This window comes from Triturus cristatus, chromosome 1_1, assembly GCF_964204655.1.
Source record: "Triturus cristatus chromosome 1_1, aTriCri1.1, whole genome shotgun sequence".
Taxonomy (NCBI): Eukaryota; Metazoa; Chordata; class Amphibia; order Caudata; family Salamandridae; genus Triturus; species Triturus cristatus.
The window spans coordinates 131,366,709-131,386,495 of record NC_140579.1 but is presented as its reverse complement, the minus strand read 5'-3'; the positions used below and the strand labels follow the sequence as shown (position 1 = coordinate 131,386,495).

At 49.1% G+C, this 19,787-nt stretch overlaps 1 protein-coding gene across 4 annotated transcripts in view; it reads left to right on the top strand.

The window, feature by feature from the left end:
• LOC146869794 (patr class I histocompatibility antigen, A-2 alpha chain-like) overlaps window positions 1-19,787 on the top strand; it is a 144,441-nt gene that overhangs the window by 106,009 nt on the left and 18,645 nt on the right. For all 4 annotated transcript variants that reach the window (XM_085616034.1, XM_085615819.1, XM_085615896.1 and 1 more), the window contains one exon: window positions 17,027-17,072. In XM_085616034.1, coding sequence (XP_085472160.1) covers window positions 17,027-17,070 — 44 coding nt within the window. In that variant the 3' untranslated portion in view covers window positions 17,071-17,072. The remainder of the gene's footprint in view (window positions 1-17,026; window positions 17,073-19,787) is intronic.

The window sequence follows — 19,787 nt, the reverse complement described above, 5'->3', positions numbered from 1 at the left end:
GCGTTTGCGATCGCAATTTGCATGTGAGCAATGTGGGTAAGCAAAATAAGGAATCGCAAAATTGCGATTCCTTATTTTGCGCAAGCATTTAGAGAATCGCAATTTGAGATTCCCTAAATGCTATGCTGGTAGGCATCGCAAATTGCGATTTTGCCTTAAGTAATCGCAAAATACCACCACCTTCAAGTTGGTGGTATTTTGCAATTTCATTTCAAAAAGCACTTTTTGGCTTTTTACAGAGTGCCATGTGGCACACATACATGCCCTTAGGGCATGTATGTGCCCTTAGGGCATGTATGTGCGCCACATATACACACATGCACATTTCAGGGGTGCAACAGGGTGTCCTTTTGGAACCCTTGCACCCTTGAAATTGTGCCCGCAATTTGAGAGTGCCTTTTGGTTACTCGCATATTGCGGGCACAAATCCTATTCATTCCTATGGGCCTCTTGGCCCATAGGAATGAATAGGATGGTATTTCTTGTTTGCGAATCTCAATTTGCGATTCACAATTAAGGAATATTAAGGAATTGAAAATAATTTTGCGATTCCTACCTACATCCAATTCTGCAACTCCTTAATAGCGATTCGGTAAAAATCGCTATTAAGGACTCTCTAAATTGAATTCTCCCACATCTGGCCCTTGGTCCCTAGAGAGTCCTTCCAAGCACCACCTTTAACTCTTTCAGGCCATGATGAATACAACCATACACATGGCCCCAGGAAAGAGCTTCAATGCACCACCTTTAGACCTTTCAGGCCATCATGAATACAACCATACGCATGGCCCCCGGAGAATGCAGAACTCCCAACTATTAAGCAAAAGCTCCAGACTATGGGAGTGCTTAAAAATGTAAGGCAACTCCTGGGGAGGAGATGTGAATTTTTTGCCTCCCCCCGCCCCCAACTTTGTTTTCATTTTGTTTAAAATCTTTATTCGATTTGTTTACAAATAGATCATAAAAGCACAGTTTCATCATATCAAACAAATATTGTAAAAAGCCATAAAACTGTTTAAAATCATAATTGAGTTTAAGTGCCCCTTGCCGTACTTTAAGACCGCGCACCCATCAACTTTCTTTTTTTCATGCAGGCCCACAGAAAGGATGCTACCGAAAAACAAACATAGGGGTTGGGTAAGGACTTTAAAAAGTACAGTGCCACCCTACATTGATTAAAATCATGGTGCCTTAAAATAGGGAGGATAAGCGCTTCTCTTTCACTTTGGTAAAACTTACAAAACAATTCCAGGTGTCAATCAGATTGGAGTGACAACTTGTCGCAGGGGCATAGACTCAGGTCAGTGTGCTTGAACTTCCTCTCTGGAAACCCAAGCATCAACGGAATGAAGTTCAAGCGGAAATGCAACAAAATAAATCTATGCTGAACTATAGTGATGCACGAGAGGTAAGAATAATCTCTCCCGGGTCTTGGCGGGACGAGGGCATTAATGGTGAGCTCTTTTTGATGGCGATTGTTTTCCCTGCGAACAAAACTGACCTTCTGCATATATAGCTTCTGTTTAGCGACCTTTCTACAAGAGACAGGGTCCCTGAACAAATCTTCCTGCCCAATAGCACTTAATTCTGCTTCTACGTATCTGAGCCAACCAATCCTGTTACGATTCTTCAGCTTCAGGCAGTCACCAATTATATGTTGGGTTAGGTTAACGGTTGACCTTCGCCAGACAGAGAGCCACAGCAGGATCGGCGACAGTCTAATAGAGTCAGACAAATAGGGAAGTCCTAGTTCAAGATGTAAGATATAATTTGATGATGAAGGTAGTAATGAAACCCTGGCCTTGAAAAAGATGTCTTCCATTCTCTGCAGTTGTTCAGTATGGGCCATCCCCCAGACTTCCGCCCCGTAGGTTGCCACCGCCTTTGTTTTGGCTTGATAAATGTTTTTAATCGTGTCCACAGGGCTGGCTCCCAACTTCTTAGTAAAATCTTGTACAGCTAGTAGGCTTCTTTCCATACCCAGGGCTCTTGCTGCCACCAAGTTCGACCAAGTTTGTTTACTGTCGAACAGAACTCCCAAGTATGCGAAAGAATCAACCACTTCAATTTTCTTTGAGGCCAGATGGAAGTTAGGGGATTTTGCACCTCTTGCAGCTCCACCTATAATGATAAAAGATTTGGTTTCATCAAATCGAAGGTCTAAGGAGGCCATAAATAAAGCATATGCTGTTATGAGGCTCTGGAGAGCTACCCCTGTCCTGGCAATTTACACTGCATCATCAGCGTAGGCCAATATTGGGAGGGGAGTGTTGTCAAATCTAGGCACGTCTGGAGTCTGGCCAGACAGGGCTGCCTCCACCCCGTTGGGGTAGATGGAAAAAAGAAACAGGACGAGGACACATCCCTGCCTGACACCTTTCTCGATTTTAAACGCGCGCGTGCCTTACCCATTTAAGCCGCACCTCACACAGGCAGTAGCATTGGCGTATAGATGAGGGATGAACTGAATGATCAGGGGATCAATCACCATTTCCTCCATCATAAGCCACAACTTCTGGTGTGACACAAAATCGAAGGCGGCTGACAAGTCCATAAAGGCCAAGTATAGCTTCCTGCCTTTCGCCTTTGTGTATTATTCTACGTCGACGACACTCAACTGCTGTTCACCTGTAAAAAGAGAGAGGAGTTCAATGGGGAGATGATTAATAAGTGTCTGAGAGAAACTTTTGCCTGGTTTAGACTTAATCATCTCAAATGTAACTCGGAAAAATCGGCACCCCCCCCTCCCCCCCCCCCCCCTTGGACACCTGGAAACAATGGTGGCCCCTTGACATGTCTCCCCCCTCAGTCAGCAGTTAAGATAGTAAAAAATCTGGGAGTGAAAATGGACGATGTCCTCTCTATGATACCCCAAGTACAGTCGGTAGTGGGCACGTGTTTCGGTCTTTTGAAAATGCTTCGTAGTTTTCTATTTTTATTCCCTATCCCTCACAGAAAAACGGTAGTTCAGGCCCTCATCACCTCCAGATTGGATAATGCCAACGTCCTCTACTTAGGCCTTCCTGAGTTTTTGCTCAACAGACTGCAAGTCGCGCAGAACGCGGCAGCTAGGGCAGTACTGAGTCTCGGCCCTAGAGACCGGATTACCCATCATCTGAAGAATCTGCACTGGCTGCCTGTCCGATGCAAAATACTCTTCAAAGCTCTGGTCCTGGCTTTCAGAGCTCTGCATGGCATGGGGGCGCGTTACATCCATAGAAGAGTCTCATACTATGTATCTGGTAGATCCCTTAGGTCGGCACACCAACACCTAATGATTATTCCTAGATGTTTTAAAGCTCGCTGCAGCGGTCATTCATTTCAGGTGTTAGTGGCTAGTTTCTGGAACAAGCTCCCACTCCCGCTTAGGCAGGCCACAAATATACTGGTTTTCAGGAAACTACTAAAAACCTGGTTGTTCCAACAAGCGGGATAATGACCCCGCACCCTGGGTTTGATGTCCCCCCTTTATCCCTTTTGGCCTCTGTATCTTTTTTGTCTCAGTGCCGGGATACTCTGCAGAGTAGCTGTGCGCTTTATAAGCCCTTGCTAACATAACAACATAACATAACATAACATCTGTGCAAAGCGAGAGGTTGAGACATTGGTCGACTGTCCCCTACCCTTTCTAGAAACCATATTGTGCCTGCGTTAAGATGTTTCGTTCCAGTGCCCAGTCCTCCAGTCTGGCTAATAACAGCCGGCCCATTAGTTTAGCAGTTGTGTCCAGAAGGGAGATAAGTCTATAGTTCTTTGGGCTTCCCCTGTCTCCCTTCTTGAAGATTAGGACTATGACACTGTGTTTTCAGGATGGCGGGGGGCCCTCTACCGCATTACTGTTGAAGACATTTGTTAATAGGGGAAACCCACATATCGCATTGGCCTGAAAAAGGTCAATTGGGACTCCATCGGGTCCAGGGGCCTTTCCCGGGATGCAGGATTCCAAACCTTTTCTGACTTTGTGTAGCGAAAATGTCAGGGGCTTGTGGGGAAGGGGTGCTAAGTCAGGTTGTGGAGTCTCCCGGGTGGGTTTTCATCCAAAAATTCCTTCAAAGTGCTCTATCAACGCCTCCTCCTCTACAAGCGTGTCCAGGGATGGATCTTTTTTGTCTTTAAAATAAGGGGCATTTATAACTTTCCAGAACGCTCCGCCATTTCCTGAACTAGCGGCTTGTTCCAGGTCGTCCCAGGCCTTCTCCCTTATATCCTTTACTCGTTTGTATCTAGCCTGCTTGTACTCATTTCGCAATGATTTTACCAAAGCCGGGTCTCTGGACTGAGATTTTTAAGCACTAACAAGGGATCACTTTGCTATGGAGCATGATGTATCAAACCAACGCCTCGGTTGTGAGTCACTTACTGGCTTGTGTCGAGTGAGTGCGGCTTTTATTTTTGTTAATAAGGTTCTAAAGTGAGTAACTAGTAAGGGGGAGAGTTCCCCTCGGCCAGACAGTATAGGATATTGTCCCGTACTTGGGCTATTATTGCAGGTGCCAAGTTCTGCTTCACGACCTGTGCCCACTTTAGTTGGTATCTGTTGTTCCTAGCTAATACAATGTCGTCCACTGCCTGCTGTGGTCTTTTTCATTTTTTGAAGGAGGCTTAGATGGATATATAAGATTGCGTGATGGCTATAGCATGTGAATAAGTTGGCTGAGTGGTCCACTCTATCTCGTGTTGCAGAGGAAACTAAAACAAAATCGAATGTTGATTCGCAGTTATTCCTCCTGAATGTTCTCTCTATCTGGCCAGCTCTTGAACTATTAATTACACTTGGGTGCCTTGAATAAAGTAATCTGTTAAGTGTGTCACCATATTCATTATGTATAAAATGGAGGAGGGGGTTGCCCTGGAAATCGTCCAACCCACACACCCTGGCCTCCTTATACTTACACAAATGTGTATTAAAATCCCCCATCCAGATTAGCTAAATGGGCCCTTGTGTGTACATGAATTGAGTAAACCTAGCTCATTGTTTAAGTCATCTGCCACTCGTTTCATGTTTCCCCCAAATTCATTCTTATAAAAATGTTTTAAAATCCAATGGCCGTCATTTATGTGCTCCAATTGGAGAATTTGGAAGTAGCTGTTCTGGGCATCTACCTGCTTTACTTGAAAAGGTAAGGTATTAGAGATTAGGGTTAATAGTCCCCCTTTGGCTCTACCTGACACTGAGGGCACCGCTGGTGTATGAAATGTAGGTACCCTGTGAAAAAAACACTGGATCCTTAGCCCATGTTTCTTGGAAGCAGATAATATCCAACCCTAGTTAATAGTTCTGCCACTCGGCATTACGTGCCTTGGAGGCAATCCCTGCCACATTCCATGATGCCAGACTAATCTTATTTCCAACTGCTAACCCCTCGGTTCGGGGGGATATGTCCTTATTTCTAACCACTAATCCCTGTGTTGGGGGGACATGGGGGACACCTGTGGGCCAGGGGCTAAATTGTCTGGTCTATGGGCTGGAGGGTAAGTGGGTATTGATGGTCAGTCACAAGCTTCCAGGTCTGAGAGGGGAGTAAATCTATTAGATAACCCGACCCCCGAGGCAGTGCTCGCACAATCCAAGTATTGCGGCAAATGTGTGGCTGGCCTTATCCCACCCATCTGATCAGTTCCTGTCGGGGGACCCTGCTTATAGAAGTACTCCAGTTCTAAAGGAATTATCTGCATACTCCTAGAAGGTGTTTTATACATATTTTTAAGAAGGGTGGCACCAAAGTGGGCTTTATTAAAATGTATCACCACACAGTTTCCTGCGAGGTATTTAATGGAGTTACCAACCCACCCCACTCTCCTCGCCATGATGATCATATTAGCTAGCCAGTGCAGACATTTGTCCATTAACTGCATGGTGGATTCGTGCTGCTGGTCCCGCAAAGGAGGAACATTTGCCAGGACCAACACAAGGGGGGAAGCTTCCGGTGGAAGATGAAGGGTTTGCTGTAGATGGTTGACCCCCCATTAACGCAAGGGGGTCTTGAATCCCTGATGGATAGGGTCCCGATCTTGTTTCACCCAGCCCTCGTGATGCCTGGTAATCGTTATCCCTTCTGCCCAGGAGCGTTGGAGGTTGAACCGCCAATTGTTCAATAGATTGGGTGCGGCATGGTGGGGGCCAATCCGCCCGCGCAGATGTCCTTGTTGGAATACCCAGGGACTGTGAGGGACCTACGCCCCAATAGGCATGCGTGTCAGATTCAGGCTTCTCCATAGCTGCAGATGAGAGGTCAGCAAGCTGACTCGCCGTTAAAAGGGGGGCATATGATTTTTGGACCTCTAAACCAGCTAGTCTCTCTTCAATTTTATTTAACTTCAGCATGATGGGATCAAATAAGGTGGACATAACTTTAGTTACTTCCGTCCAGAAAGCTTTATCAAAGACTGTTTCACAAGGTGAGACATCAGCAGTTGAAGACATCGATGTTGTAGGATTATTTAAGATGACTGTCTTAGTGCTCTGACGGGTGTGGACGAGCCCGCCCGCGTCCAGGCGCTGCCCCGTCGCTTTCCGGCCCGCGGGCCGGTGACCTTCTTTAATAGCGATTCCGCTAGCTATGCCTCCTGGGCGTTGTGGTCCTCCTGGACCGAGTTGCGGGAATGAGTGAGCGAACTGCAACAACCCCGCAGTGAAGAGCGGCTACAGGCGCCGTGGGCCGGCGACCTCCTTTAATAGCACTTCCGTGCGCTATACCTCCTGGGCATTGTGGTCGATTTGCGGGAATGCGTGGGCGAACTGCAACAACCCCCGCAGTGAAGAGCGGCTACAGGCCGAGCAGGCCGGCGAGCTCCTTTAATAGTGCTTTTCCGCCGTATGCCTCCTGGACGTTGTTGTCCTCCTGGGCCGATTTGCGGGAATGCGTGGGCGAACTGCAACAACCCACGCAGTGAAGAGCTGCAACTTAGGTTGGGGACTGTGATGTTTCAACTAGTGCCGATTTGCATGCTAGCGCGCTCGCGCTATGTAAACACAGGAGCCGGTGGTTGCTCTTTACACGCGGCTCCAACTGCCTTGCCGAGGCCACGCCCCTTTATTTAATACTCGCTAGCGTCTGACGTCACGCGTCAGCGCTAGCGCACTCCGGCCGCGCGGTAGGCTAGAACGCCTCCTCGTGCGCCGAACATTACACTCCTTCCCAACTTTATCAAAAACAGCAAACAATTAACACGAAATGCAAATAAACGATGGATCTGTTACCAGTCCGCCAGTCCAGGTAGGTTACAGCAGATAGTCAGCCAGCTGGGAGGATGGTGCTGGATTCCTCCGCAAACCATAGTGGGATTGGCTTCCTCTGTACCGGGTCATCTCCGGGGTCCTGCACCTTGGGGTGTTGGGCTCCTCCTGAGGCGAGGAGCAGTTGGGCAGGTGACCCCCGGGTGTGGCCGGCCGGGACTGGGGGTCGCGGTCCCTGGGATCGTAATCGTCCTCCGGAGCTTCCTCCCCCTCCCAGTCTCCGCACAGTTGGCTCGGGCTCCCTCTTTCTGGCTCGAACCCGGGACACGGAGGTGTTCCAGGATGGGCTTTCTTGAAAAAGGATAAATCCCTGGTGACTGTTTCAGCTCCTCTCTGGGCGGTCACCGCGGTGCCAGTCCAGCGGGTGACAGTCCATGGTCGTGGTTCGAAAGGAAGTCGAAATTTGCTTCCAGGGTATCTGTCCTTCACATATACTTGATCTTGCACTTGGATCGTTGACTTCTTCGCTGCTCTCCGTCGGCTGGCTTGATCATTTGAGCGAGTCCGATTGGCCAGAGTCTTCTCGTTGCTGGCCTGTGCCGGAACCCAAGTCGGGTGGTGGGGAAGCGTATCACTCACTACTCGGCCCATGGTGGCCGTTCCTGGCGCTGCCTCCGTTGTGATGTGGGGGGTCATCCTATATTCCCTCAGAAAACTGTAAATCGCCTTTTCCAACGGTGATCCGTCCGCCATGGCTATGCGTATGGTCTTATTTAGGGTGCGCATAAATCGTTCCACCTCTCCGTTGGCTTGAGGTCAGCGCGGTGTCACCTTGCGGTGGTGGATCCCCCAGCTCTTGATGTACGAATTCTTGCCCCTGAAAAGAGGGTCCGTTATCAGCCTTGACCACCTCAAATATGCCATGAGTGGCGATCGTTTTCTCAAACTTTGCAATCACCTCTGTGGCTGTTTGGCTCCCCACTATTTCGACCTCCGGATACTTGGTAAAATCATCAATGATGACTAGTGCATGATGTCCATCTGGGAGGTGCCCGAAGTCGGCACTCACACATTCCCACGGCCTCTGGGGGTTTTCTTCGGTCACCACGGGGTGAGGGCGATCCGGCTGTCCTGCCGCTTGGCACCAATTGCAGGTTCTCACCGTTTGCTCTACCATTGCGTCCATGCCGGGGAACCATACTTTGGCTCTGAGCCTGCCCTTGGTCTTTACCATTCCTTGGTGTCCTCTGTGGGCTAGGTCTACCGCCTGCTGGGCAAGGCTGGCCGGCATGACCAGTCTGGGGCCTCGTAGCAGACATCCTTGGCTGTCGACGGACAGTTCCCCCTTTATCCTCAGGATAGACTCCAGGGTCATCTTGGCATGGGGTGTCCTCCTATTTAGTGACTCTTGGATGGCTCTCCAGTCCCCTGACTTAACTGCCGCCACCACTATTTGCAGACATTCGTCTCTTCTTGACGCGTCGATGATTGCGTTGAGGCTCATAGGAAGGGGTCATGAGCGTTCAGTCACTAACCGGACATATTCTTCTGTGTCCTCCGCCTCGTCCCTTTCTTCCTTGGTGGCTTTGCGCGGGTGCCTAGACAGGTAGTCCGCTGGATTGGTGGCTCCCGGTTTGTACTCCACTCGATAATCGTACCCTTGCAGTTGGAGTATCCACTTCTCAATTCTGGGTGGAGGTTTTGACGCCGACCCTTGGAAGAGAGGTATGAGTGGCTTGTGGTCAGTCGCTACCGTGAAGTGATGGCCATACACGTACACGTGAAAGTGTCTGCAAGCCCAATGGATGGCGATGGCCTCTCGTTCGATCTGCGAGTAGCGTTGTTCCGTCTCAGTCAAAGATCGGCTGGCGTAGGCGATGGGGGCCCACTCTCCGTTGCTCTGAAGTTGCGCCAACACCGCTCCCAGACCATTGGGGCTGGCGTCCACCGCCACATTGGTGGGCTTCGCTGGGTCAAAGTACGATAAGGTGGTGTCTGCCGACAGAGCTGCTTTAGTTGCTTGAAAAGCTTGCTCCTAATCGGGGCCCCATTGCCATGCGGTCGTAGACTTTGTCAGCTCCCTGAGAGGCTTTGTGAGGTTGGAGAGGTCGGGGATAAAGTGTCCACAGAAGTTTACCATGCCCAAGAAACTCCTCGCTTCTGAAATGTTAGTTGGGGCGGGGGCTTCTTGAACGTCCTTCACCTTGTCTGGGTCTGGGGCCACTCCTAGATCCGAGAATGTGTACCCGAAGAAACTGATCTTGTTCTGCAGGAATTGGCATTTCTCCCGGTGCAGAGTCAGGCCCGACTCCTGGATTCTTTTGAGGACTCCCCTCAATCTCTGGTGATGTTCCTCAATGGTTGACGCGTAGACCAGCAGATCATCACTCACATTCAGCACTCCAGGGAGTCCGCTGAGGACTTCCCTAATGGTATTCTGGAATACCTCGGCGGCACTCGAGATGCCAAAGTTCAGGCGCCGATACCGTCTGAGGCCCACGTGCGTGGAGAAGGTGGTTATATACCTCGAGTCTGGATGAAGTGGCAGCTGGTGATAGCCTGATCGGAGGTCCATTTTTGAGAACCACCTGGCCCCATTCAACTCCCATAAGATGTCATCAATGGTGGGCGTCAGGTGTCGTTCCCTTTTTACGGCGGCGTTGGGGAGGCGCATGTCCACACAGATACGGACCTGTCCAGGCTGTTTTGGCTTTCTGGTGATGACGATCAGGGACACCCACGGGGTTGGTCCACTGACTTTCTCGATGATGCCTTGTTTTTCGAGCACCTCCAGCTCCTCCTCGACCTTTTGCCTCAGATGGAACGTAATTCGCCTGTGCCTCAGCGCCACCGGTTGGACAGATAGGTCGATATGTAAGGACACCTCTTTCCCCTTCAGGCACCCGATTCCTTTGAACACTTCCCCGAACTCCTCCATGATGGTATCCAACTCCTCCTTCTGGACTGCCATGGCGAACGATATCAGTTTCATCTCTTCGGCTGATTGCCCGCTCAGCAGCATACCACTGCCTTCTTCCGTGACATAGATGGTGGTGCCTATCTTCACCTCCCCGTGTTGCAATTCTGTCTTGAAACACCCGATGAGTGGGATGGGCGTCTTTTGACCGTATGCAAACACTCGGATCCTTGCTTCTCGTAGCGGGGGTTTGGTGCGTAATTGGTGATAGACATTGGCGGCCATCAACTCAATGGATGCCCCTGTGTCAATGGTCGCTTTGACTTCCTGTTGGTGGATCAATATGCAACATTTCGGAAGTCTGCGCTTCTTTCTTTGTGGCTGGTTGATCGCGAATACGTAGTGGACTGCGTACTCCTCGGTGTCATCATCCATGTCTTCGCTCTCCGCCTCTTCCCGCACCGCGTGTGCAGCTTCTTTCTTGACTCTGGTGGACCTGCACACCGCTGCGAAGTGGTTCATCCACCCGCATGCGCTGCATTTCTTCCCTCTTGCCGGGCACTCTTGTATGCGGTGGGGCTGGCCTCCACAATACCCGCAGTCCTTCCTTTTCGTGTCCGGTTGTCTCTTTCCTCCTGCGGGTCTCACATTGGGGCGTACCACATTCACCTTCTCTGCCACCTGGACCTGTTCTGTCTTTACAGGGCGATGTAAGGCTGCTTCCATGTGCGAGGCCCTCTCCTGCGACAGCTCCTTCGACCGACCTAAGGTGAGGATGTCCGCCTGGAGGATGGTTACTCGGAGTTTGGATGAGTAACACCCTTGTATGATCTGTCCTCGGATCTCCTCCTGCTCATCTCGGAACCCACACGTGCTGGCAAGCTCCTTCAGTCTGCCATGGAATGCATCCAGCGACTCGTCGGCCTCCTGCTTGGCTTGACGGAAGATGAACCTTTCATAGTCTCTGTTGGCCATGGGTTCGAAATGGGCGTTTAGCGCGTTCAGCAGCGTGATGTATGTCTTTGGCGTTGCCTCCACGATGGTCTTGTAGATGCGGTGGATGTCCTTGTCGCCAAGGTGGAGCAGTAAGGCTCTACGTCGTTCCCTAGCTATGCCTGCCCCCTCAAAATATATTTGTAGACGGTCTGTCCAATCCCTCCAGCGCGGGGCAAGGGACGACGGGGCCCCATCAACGACAAACGGCTCTAGGGCGGGAATCAACGCCATCTTGGCACGTGCTCAGCGTGCTGCGGAGGCCGTCCGCCTCTCTTCCCTCGCCGAACGCAGATAGTGGGCCAACGCCTCGTGCGCGTCTGGTGTGGCTCCCCCCCGTGCCTCCTCACCATCAAACGGGGTCACGTCGCTCAAGGAGCCAGTTGCAGGGTCCTTGGGGCCTGGACGCTCCCAACAGGGCGCGGGCTTGCTCCGGGGCACAGGAAAGGCATCGGCTGGTTAATGGTTGAGCCTTCCCTGCCACTCACAGTCGTGGGGCACTGCGCCTGGGCCTCTTGGATGGGCCTCTCACCACCTGTCCCCAGTGCAGCACCGGCTGTCTCCACAGGGCCTTCCTGGAGAGAACACTGATTGCTGTGGAAGCCCATGGGAGCAGCCACTCAGCCCCATGAGGCTACAGGCATAAAGTGCCGGGTTCAGAAACACTCCCTCGTCGCCAGTGTGATGTTTCAACTAGTGCCCATTTGCATGCTAGCGCGCTCTCGCTAAGTAAACACAGGAGCCAGTGGTTGCTCTTTACACGCGGCTCCGACTGCCTTGCCGAGGCCACGCCCCTTTATTTAATACTCGCTAGCGTCTGATGTCACGCGTCAGCGCTAGCGCACTCCGGCCGCGCGGTAGGCTAGAACGCCTCCTCGCGGGCCAAACATTACAGGGACTCCTGATATCCATGGTGGGTAAAGGCTATGCCTTCCTGATGCTGTAGGTGGTGGGCCTGTCTTCCTGGGGCCCCCACAAGGGGAGAAATAGCGAAAAGGGCAGTCAAAATGATCCGGGCCCTGCAGGATATTATGGGGCTCCTCGCAAGTGCAGTGACTAATATAGTATCGGCCCTCCGGCTGAGGGGTGCCTGTTCCTACCCAGCCACCTCGCACTTTTCCAAGTTTGGGGTAGGCCAAGGAGCCCACCCCTGAGCGCCCCTGCCGGCTTCCTACCTGGATAACACTTCCTCATGCTGCCACGTGAGCTGGCACATTTCACTTCCTGCCCGCCAATGTGCGCATGCACTGGGGTCCGTGGCAACCTCCTGCTCCCCCAGACGCAGGCACGGGTAGTGAGATAGCTGGCCACGGCTGTGGAGAGTGCGACAGGGCTCCCCCATCAAACTTTCTTTTGCTTTTTACATTTTTAATATAGCGTAAACTCGCCTTAAATGCTTTACATGAGCACCAGTAACATTACACGACACATTCATTTTTGGTGGGCACGGGGTGATTTGCCCAAAATCGCATGATGTTGATCCGATACTCAAACCTGGCTCCCCAGTTCCAAGGTCAGCAGCTATGTCAGTTATGCCACATCTTCTTCCCGAATTCAGCGTGCAGGGGTAAGGGATCGCTCCTGGCCCCCGGAATAGAGCACGTCTGAGGGGTTGGGGTCCCCGGGCAGGCAGAGAAGTCATGGAAGGGGGCCCCACGCACGCCCCTTCTCTAAGGGAAAAACTAATAAAATTGCTTGCGCCAACCCCCAGGCCCTGGCCCATCCCAGGGGTATTTTCTGGTTGAGGCAGCAGAGCTCTACATGCTTCGTGCGAGAAAAGGTTAAAAGTCAAAACTTTAAAATGTGATAACTCAGGCCCTTCTGGGTTGATTTGGATAGTCTTGGGCTCTTTGTACTCTTGGGGTCGAGCTCTATCAACCAGGGCCAGCAACCCTCCTGACCTCCAAAGCGTTGCAGTCCTCAAGGAGCTGGTTCTCCTGGCTGCTCCTGATCTTGCTTTCTGCACACAAACGTCTAGGGCTTTCCCCCAAATGATACTCAGGGGGTGTAACGGGCCTAGCCTCACTGGCCCTTGGAGAGACCCAATGGTCCTGGGGTTAACTAGACAGAGTCCTCAGTCCTGAGTGGGGGTTAGGGGGTTCCTCCTAACAGTTCTCCATGGTGGTCCCAGGATCCAGCAGCAGAGTTTAGAAAAGTCCACAGGCAAGAGAGAGTCTCCCCCTTGTGCACAAGTTTTTAAAGGGGAGAGGAAGGCTCCAGGAGCCAGACACCCCTGGCCAATCCTAGGGTGCCATCTCACCTCTCCACCACTGTTCAAACCCTCCTGCACAGCATGCTGGGACAGTTCAAAATGGTGTCATCCAGGAATCACTGCTAACATCAGGTCCTGGGTTCTCAGCTCCACCCCTCGCTGACATCACTGCCAGGGACGGGCACACAAGAAGTTTAAAGAGAGCCCCCCTACCCCTTGGTCCCCCCTCCAGTTGTCTGGGCACTCTCTTTTGTTCAGTGGGCTTGGGCAGGCCCATCTCTGGTGCAGTGTGACAGCTGAGTGACTGATGCAGATCATTCTGTCCCACCCCTTCCCTCCTCACAAGCTGAGTGAAGTACTGTTAATTGCTCTCTTTTTGTGGGGAGGCCTTTGTGACTGCTGCTGGAGAGAAATGTAATTAACTGGACACAACAGAGTGAAAAACACTGGGCTCTGCTCCTGGGCTGAGCCAGAGAAGTATGAAAACTCTGCATGACCCATACAGTGTACAGATATCATTTTGGAAGTTACATAATTGATTTTTCTGTACAGGTTACACTCCAATTCAAGAAGTCAACTGTCTCTATAGGCCACAGGGGAGCGAAACAGCACTCCAAGGCAGTTCTCTCCATATGTGTAGAATGGAGTGCCACTATAGCAAAATAGTAAATCACACTAACTTTCCCTATTAGTGAACGCTAACCTTGTAAGGCCTATCCCAGATGACTATCTAACCCTGCAGAGTCCCCTTTGCACCAGGCTACCTGTGCGCAGTTACCAAGTAAGCCCACACACGTTTGCATACACGTGTCCACACATGTTAACATGTAACCAGTCAAGTTCCCCATAGCCTTGCTGCATCACAGCAGCCTTATCTTAAAACACAGACACTGGCGGTAAACACAAGCCATGTGATTTCCGTGGGTGAGACACATGTAGTGAGACTCACCCACAGTTAAAAGTCCAAAACTGGATGATCCAAAAAGCTATAAATCCGGGCGTACTGATTGGGCAGAACCCATTTACAACACACCCACTGATTTCTTCTCTCAAGGCAACTACACTGGTGCCCACTCTAGCCATCTGGTCATTCTGCTGACCTGCAAGGGATCAGACCCCCATCCCTTCACCTGGCAATGCATGGCGGGAGGAAGAGGCCTGAGTGCCACACTGCACGTGATGGTGGCTGCCTCCCATGGGTCCGAACCCCATCTCTTCTGACCGTTAGCAGTGGAACTCCAGGGGGCACCTGGGCCCACTGTGAATTTGCTTCACAATGATGGGCAGAGTCAACATCAAAGGATAAAAAAGGGAAGTCGCTATGAAATATTGGCTGCCACAAGCCACTGTGTTAATGTTTCTGACACCTCCTGCTTGAAACTCAAAAAGTCTGAAAGATCATGAGGCCCACCTATCACAGTCTGTATTTATATTAAAAATCAAGATAAAGTGAGCTTTTGCCCTAGTGCTCTGGAGGAGGGTTCTGGTCTCCTCGAGCTCAGATCAGTGAATGAAAAACTAATAAGAGTAGTGTTATTTCACTGGCGTCCAATGGGCCTGAATACACTATCTCTACTTATCCAAAGGAATGCTACCCACCGTCCTACTTGTACAGGTGGCCATTGGAGAAAACACACCTGACCTCCTTAAGCCCTGGCTGGGCTTGAAGAGTCAAATAAGTCCACTTTGGAACTGCCCGGCCATCTGTGCATTCTATAGAATGGTGTGTGACTAGATGTCCAGGGCTCAGAGTGACCAGGTGCCGAGACTCAAAGAACAGTCATCTGATTGCGCCATCTCTCATGAAATAGGATTTTGTTAATCCATGAAGAAGACAGTGACTCTAAGGTCTGGGTTCTTGGAGCCTGAGGGTGGTCACACAAATGGCTATCCTCACGGAGACCTACCCGGGCCGTGGGACCCCGTCTTGGACACTTTGTGACACAGAAGGCTGGAGAAGGGTTATTTAAGAGTATGTTTCCAGCCTCTGGGAGCCCTGACTTGGTTTGAAGCTTCAAATGAGCTCTCAATGGGACTACAAGGGAAGCTTGGAATTCTGAACAGTGAGTCATGACTTGCGCGGTTAGGTATTTTAAGTATAAAATGTCAGTAGTGACGTTGGAATAGCACATTTAGCCCCACCCATGTATGCTTGGTATATGACCCCTGATTTGAATTACGCCCAGGCCTGCTGCAGGCTAAGAGTAAAAGAGAAACTACAGAGGGACTTGTTCAGCCCGGAGTCTTCCATGAAAGAAATGTTCTGTAATTTTGCTGTTCAATGTCACTGATGAGCCTAAAACATTTAAGAGTAAAGTATTGTAGCACACATGAGTTATTAGGGCCAGATGTCAAACTGTTGCAGAGGGTACATGAGGTCCCAGTGCCATTTTAGATGCATTACTTCTGGGTTGTCAAGTGGCACTCTCTGATCGGCCCATTAGGAGATGTTTGACTTTACCTCCATAGTTTATCACTCAAGACTTATGCATTCCTGAAGACTATGCCTCGGTAACAGGAGAATGATATTGTGTGCCCCTGAGGAACTGCTGACCTCCAGGTGGCAGGTACTATGTGTGACCTTGGCAGCCTGAAGCTGCCTTAACCAGGGTGTACAACCACCATGCTCCCTTCAAGAGAATTACATTAGGCTGGTACTTTTTCACGCTTCCACGTAAATCTGAAGCTCTCAGGCCTTAGCCTTGAAGCAGATGTGCCCATGAGAAGCCCTCTGTGAATCTACACTCGCTCTCTACTCCTCACCGAGCAGTATGTGTGTCTGGGTCATATCCTAGTAGGTAAAAAGCTTTAAACAGGAATATGGTGATACCCTGTGGTTTAAAATGGAAGTGGTGGGCATGTGTAGTACTTTTAAGGTTTTTGTGCTTTACTTGTTAGAGGCAGTTCTGGGTCCTACTGCTAGGGGTCAGTGTTGCTGATCCATGACAAGAGCTTATTTTCGGGAGAACTGAGGCTACTGTAAAGATGTGACTGATTCCAACTCAAACTTCTTGTAAGGTGCAACATGGAGCAGGCTCTTCTTCCTGCACCTGTCTGCTGCCCACCTCCCCAAAACCATACCTGTGCACCTGGAGAGAGAATAAGCTGTATGACCCCTGTGACCTCTGTCCACAGCCTCTGACCACATGCTCACTCAGTGTATTGTTAACAGGAGGAAATGAGTACATTGAAGTGAAATCAGGTTAGTGACTTGTTTAAGTTAAACTTCCTAAGTGATCAGAGAGCAGTGAGAAGGTGGCTTGAAATATCTTCACACTGCGCCCTCTGCCCCTCTTACTGTACTTATGGTGCCTTGCGGGTTCATTGTCTGACTTCCCCCTGCTTTGAGGGCTCTTCGAGGTACTATTTATTTACAAAGGTCAATATTCTATCTTGTCTCCTGTGTTTGTTAAAGAGAAACATATCTCATACGGTGGGTGAGAAATGGAGCAGTTGTGTGTGGTTGAGACTGGGTGACTGGCATAGGTGGGAGTGAGGGGCTGGATGAGGCAGAAGGTGTCATACTGCTTACAGATGACATTTGTGATTTATGGTATGCTGTCATGTTGCTGGGTACTGGTGATACTCGCTGTGCTGGTGTGGGAACGTAACATTGTTGTCCTTCTGTTGCTGAATTGCTAAATTGCAAAAATCACAAATAAAGAATTTAAAAAGAGACCTATCTGGACTGGAAGCAGCCGTCTCACACTTTCTCTTCTCTTTGCAGACTCAACTTATACCTACTCTTCGTCCAGCCAGTCCGTCACCTGAAGGTAGGTGCTGGCAGCACTCAGAGGGACATAAGTTACTCAGTTATAACAAAAACCTAATTTTTTCCAGCTTCACTGGTAAAATTATGACTAAAATATCTACTTGTGAAATTTGCACTTATGATTGTACGGCTGTAATGTTTGCCATCTGTATCCATTGAAGGGACCCCAGGCTTTTGAGGAGAGTTTTGCCAGTCCCTGCTGGATACTTGTGAGCAAAAGAGAACCCCACCTGCACACTTTAAAATCTAACCCCATGAACAGACGTATCCGATCATTGAAAAGTTCACCCCATCCGTGATCCAAGATTACATTGCATCCATACTGAAGCAGCTAGTCAACAAGAAAATGTTTGGACAACAGCTACGTATTGTGAAATTATAAGATTCCAAACCTTGTGGACTTGAGAACCCCATTACAGCTGAAAGTACACTCTTAAGAGTAGCTAACCCTGGTTCACTAACTCAAGTGCCAAAGCCAGAGGATCCCTCAGAAATAATGAGACCTAAGCTGGGGAAATACAGACAAGAGTATTAGACATCATCCTAACAGCAAAGTCCACATTTATCCAAGAGCCAATTATGGGCTCTCCTCAGTTCCACATGTGCGTTTTTCAGGCACATCAAAATCCTATCCACACCTCAAAAAAGATCACCAGCCGCCCTCCTCTGCAGAAACATACAATAACATTCACACTGAGAAGATCTACATAAAAGATATAATTTTTTTCTGAACCGCACACTTCCCAAAATAATCCCTCACCTGGGACATTTCCAAATCTATCTCCACAAACTGCTTCATCAGCCAAGAGAATGTCATAACCAAATGATAAGTTCTCCCAGAAGAGAACATTAATAGTACAAGGTATATCACCCTCCATTTGAAGTTGTAGTTCATACAACTTACTTGTGCACTAAGTCTCACATCTGGTGTTTCTACCTGGACAAACTCACTAGTAGTTGTCGCCGCCAGACACTCTTGAAGATTCTGGCGAACTATCATGACTCGCTGCGCTGTCTAGCAGAGTCAGACCCCCGTTCAGAAGCAGAGTCCTCCATATGTGTGGCAGGTTTAAATGAGATCCCAGCCACTTTCTTCTTTTAAAACTAAGGCTTTTGCTGTGGAAGCTTTTCTTCCTTTTTTATTATGAAGTCAGAAGAGCGTAGTGAGTCCTTCTTCGGTTTCACATATCCCTCTGATCTGCGCTCTGCTCGTCCTCCTCTCTCCGATCTTTTTTCAGAAGGCTCCAGAAAGGAATGAGAAGGACGTCTATTAGTGTACTGATAGTTAGCAGGCTGTTTAATTGTTTCACAGTTACCCAAATTATGGTGTTTTTCAGGGCACTCCTGTGGAGGAGATTCTCCCCATGGTTTATCATTTTCTTTATTTTTCATATTCTCCCAGCGTTTTTTTAGAAGACTTAGGTGCCTGCTTCTAGTTATCCTTTTCAGAATTACCATTTAGCTGTGGTTTATTTGGTCTGGCTCCCAGATTATCTTGACCTATGGATGTATAGGTGTCAGCAATCATTTAGGTAGTTCTCACTCCTGATCCACTAAGGAAACTTGTACGAGACGTTGGCATATGCCAAAGCTGCTGCTTCCCCTTTAATATAACTTAAAGGAATTGAGACGACCATGGTATAATTGCCTCTAAACTTCATCCCCAAATCAAGAGGCTTCCCCTTATTCATGTTGGATCTGTTTTAGCACCTCTGGAAAAACAGCAATGGATAGTGTACCATGTCTTATGGTATAGACCACAGCAAATACTGTGCCCCAAGTGGCGCAGTCATCTACACGCGGAACCATTCCTAATAGTAGGCACAATGAGAGAATTTTATGTTTATCTTGAGGTCTCATACGAGGAACTACTGCTTCAAGCTGATTTGTTTTTGAGCAATCCAGAACGGAATTTCCTCCCGTCTGGTGGGAACTCTCCTGATTAGTGAATTAATAGTCACTGGGCTAATTGCCAGAATTGCTAAATGCGTTTTTGCAGCTTGAGCATTCCTCGCTAGGTTTCTTGTCATTGTTCGCATAATGTATTGTGTCATGCATCTATAACCTATCTAGACCTTTGTATAGCTCTGGTGCTGTAAGGTTTGCTATGTCCTGGTAAGGTGTGTAACCAACTAACACTGGCCATGTTGCCACCTCATTTCTGAGGGTACCCAGTCTAACGTCATCTCTTGCATGTGGTAGGGCACCCTGGAACCAATTTGTGTGTTCCTGGAATGTTAATGGTATTTCTAGTTCTTCATAAGCTGTGTAGTTGTTTGGAACTTCTGCTATGGTATAATTGTGAAAAATTCTTGATTGAGCGTTTGCAGCTTTAAATGTTAACCTTGAATAGAGGATCTCTGTTCTGTAAGCTTCGTGTGTCTCTACAACAAAGGTAACAGCCCCAACTGTCAAGGCAAGCCTATGTTGGTGTAGCATTTGTGTAACTGCATGTCTGCAGTTAGTGGTTTGTTCACTGGTGCTGTGTTAGTCATTTTAAATTACGGAATTCAGAGAAGGTAGCTATAGTGTTCAAGCTTGAACATCCTACAGTAACAAAAAGGGATTCCATTTTTAGCTGAGGAGGATTTGTTTCCTAACATCATGAACATCGCTGGTTGATTGGTGATTAGGGTATTTGGGCACACTTAAGAAAACTACTCGGGAGACCCATTAAATAAGTACCCAAACTAGAACGTTGGTGATGCCATGTCTT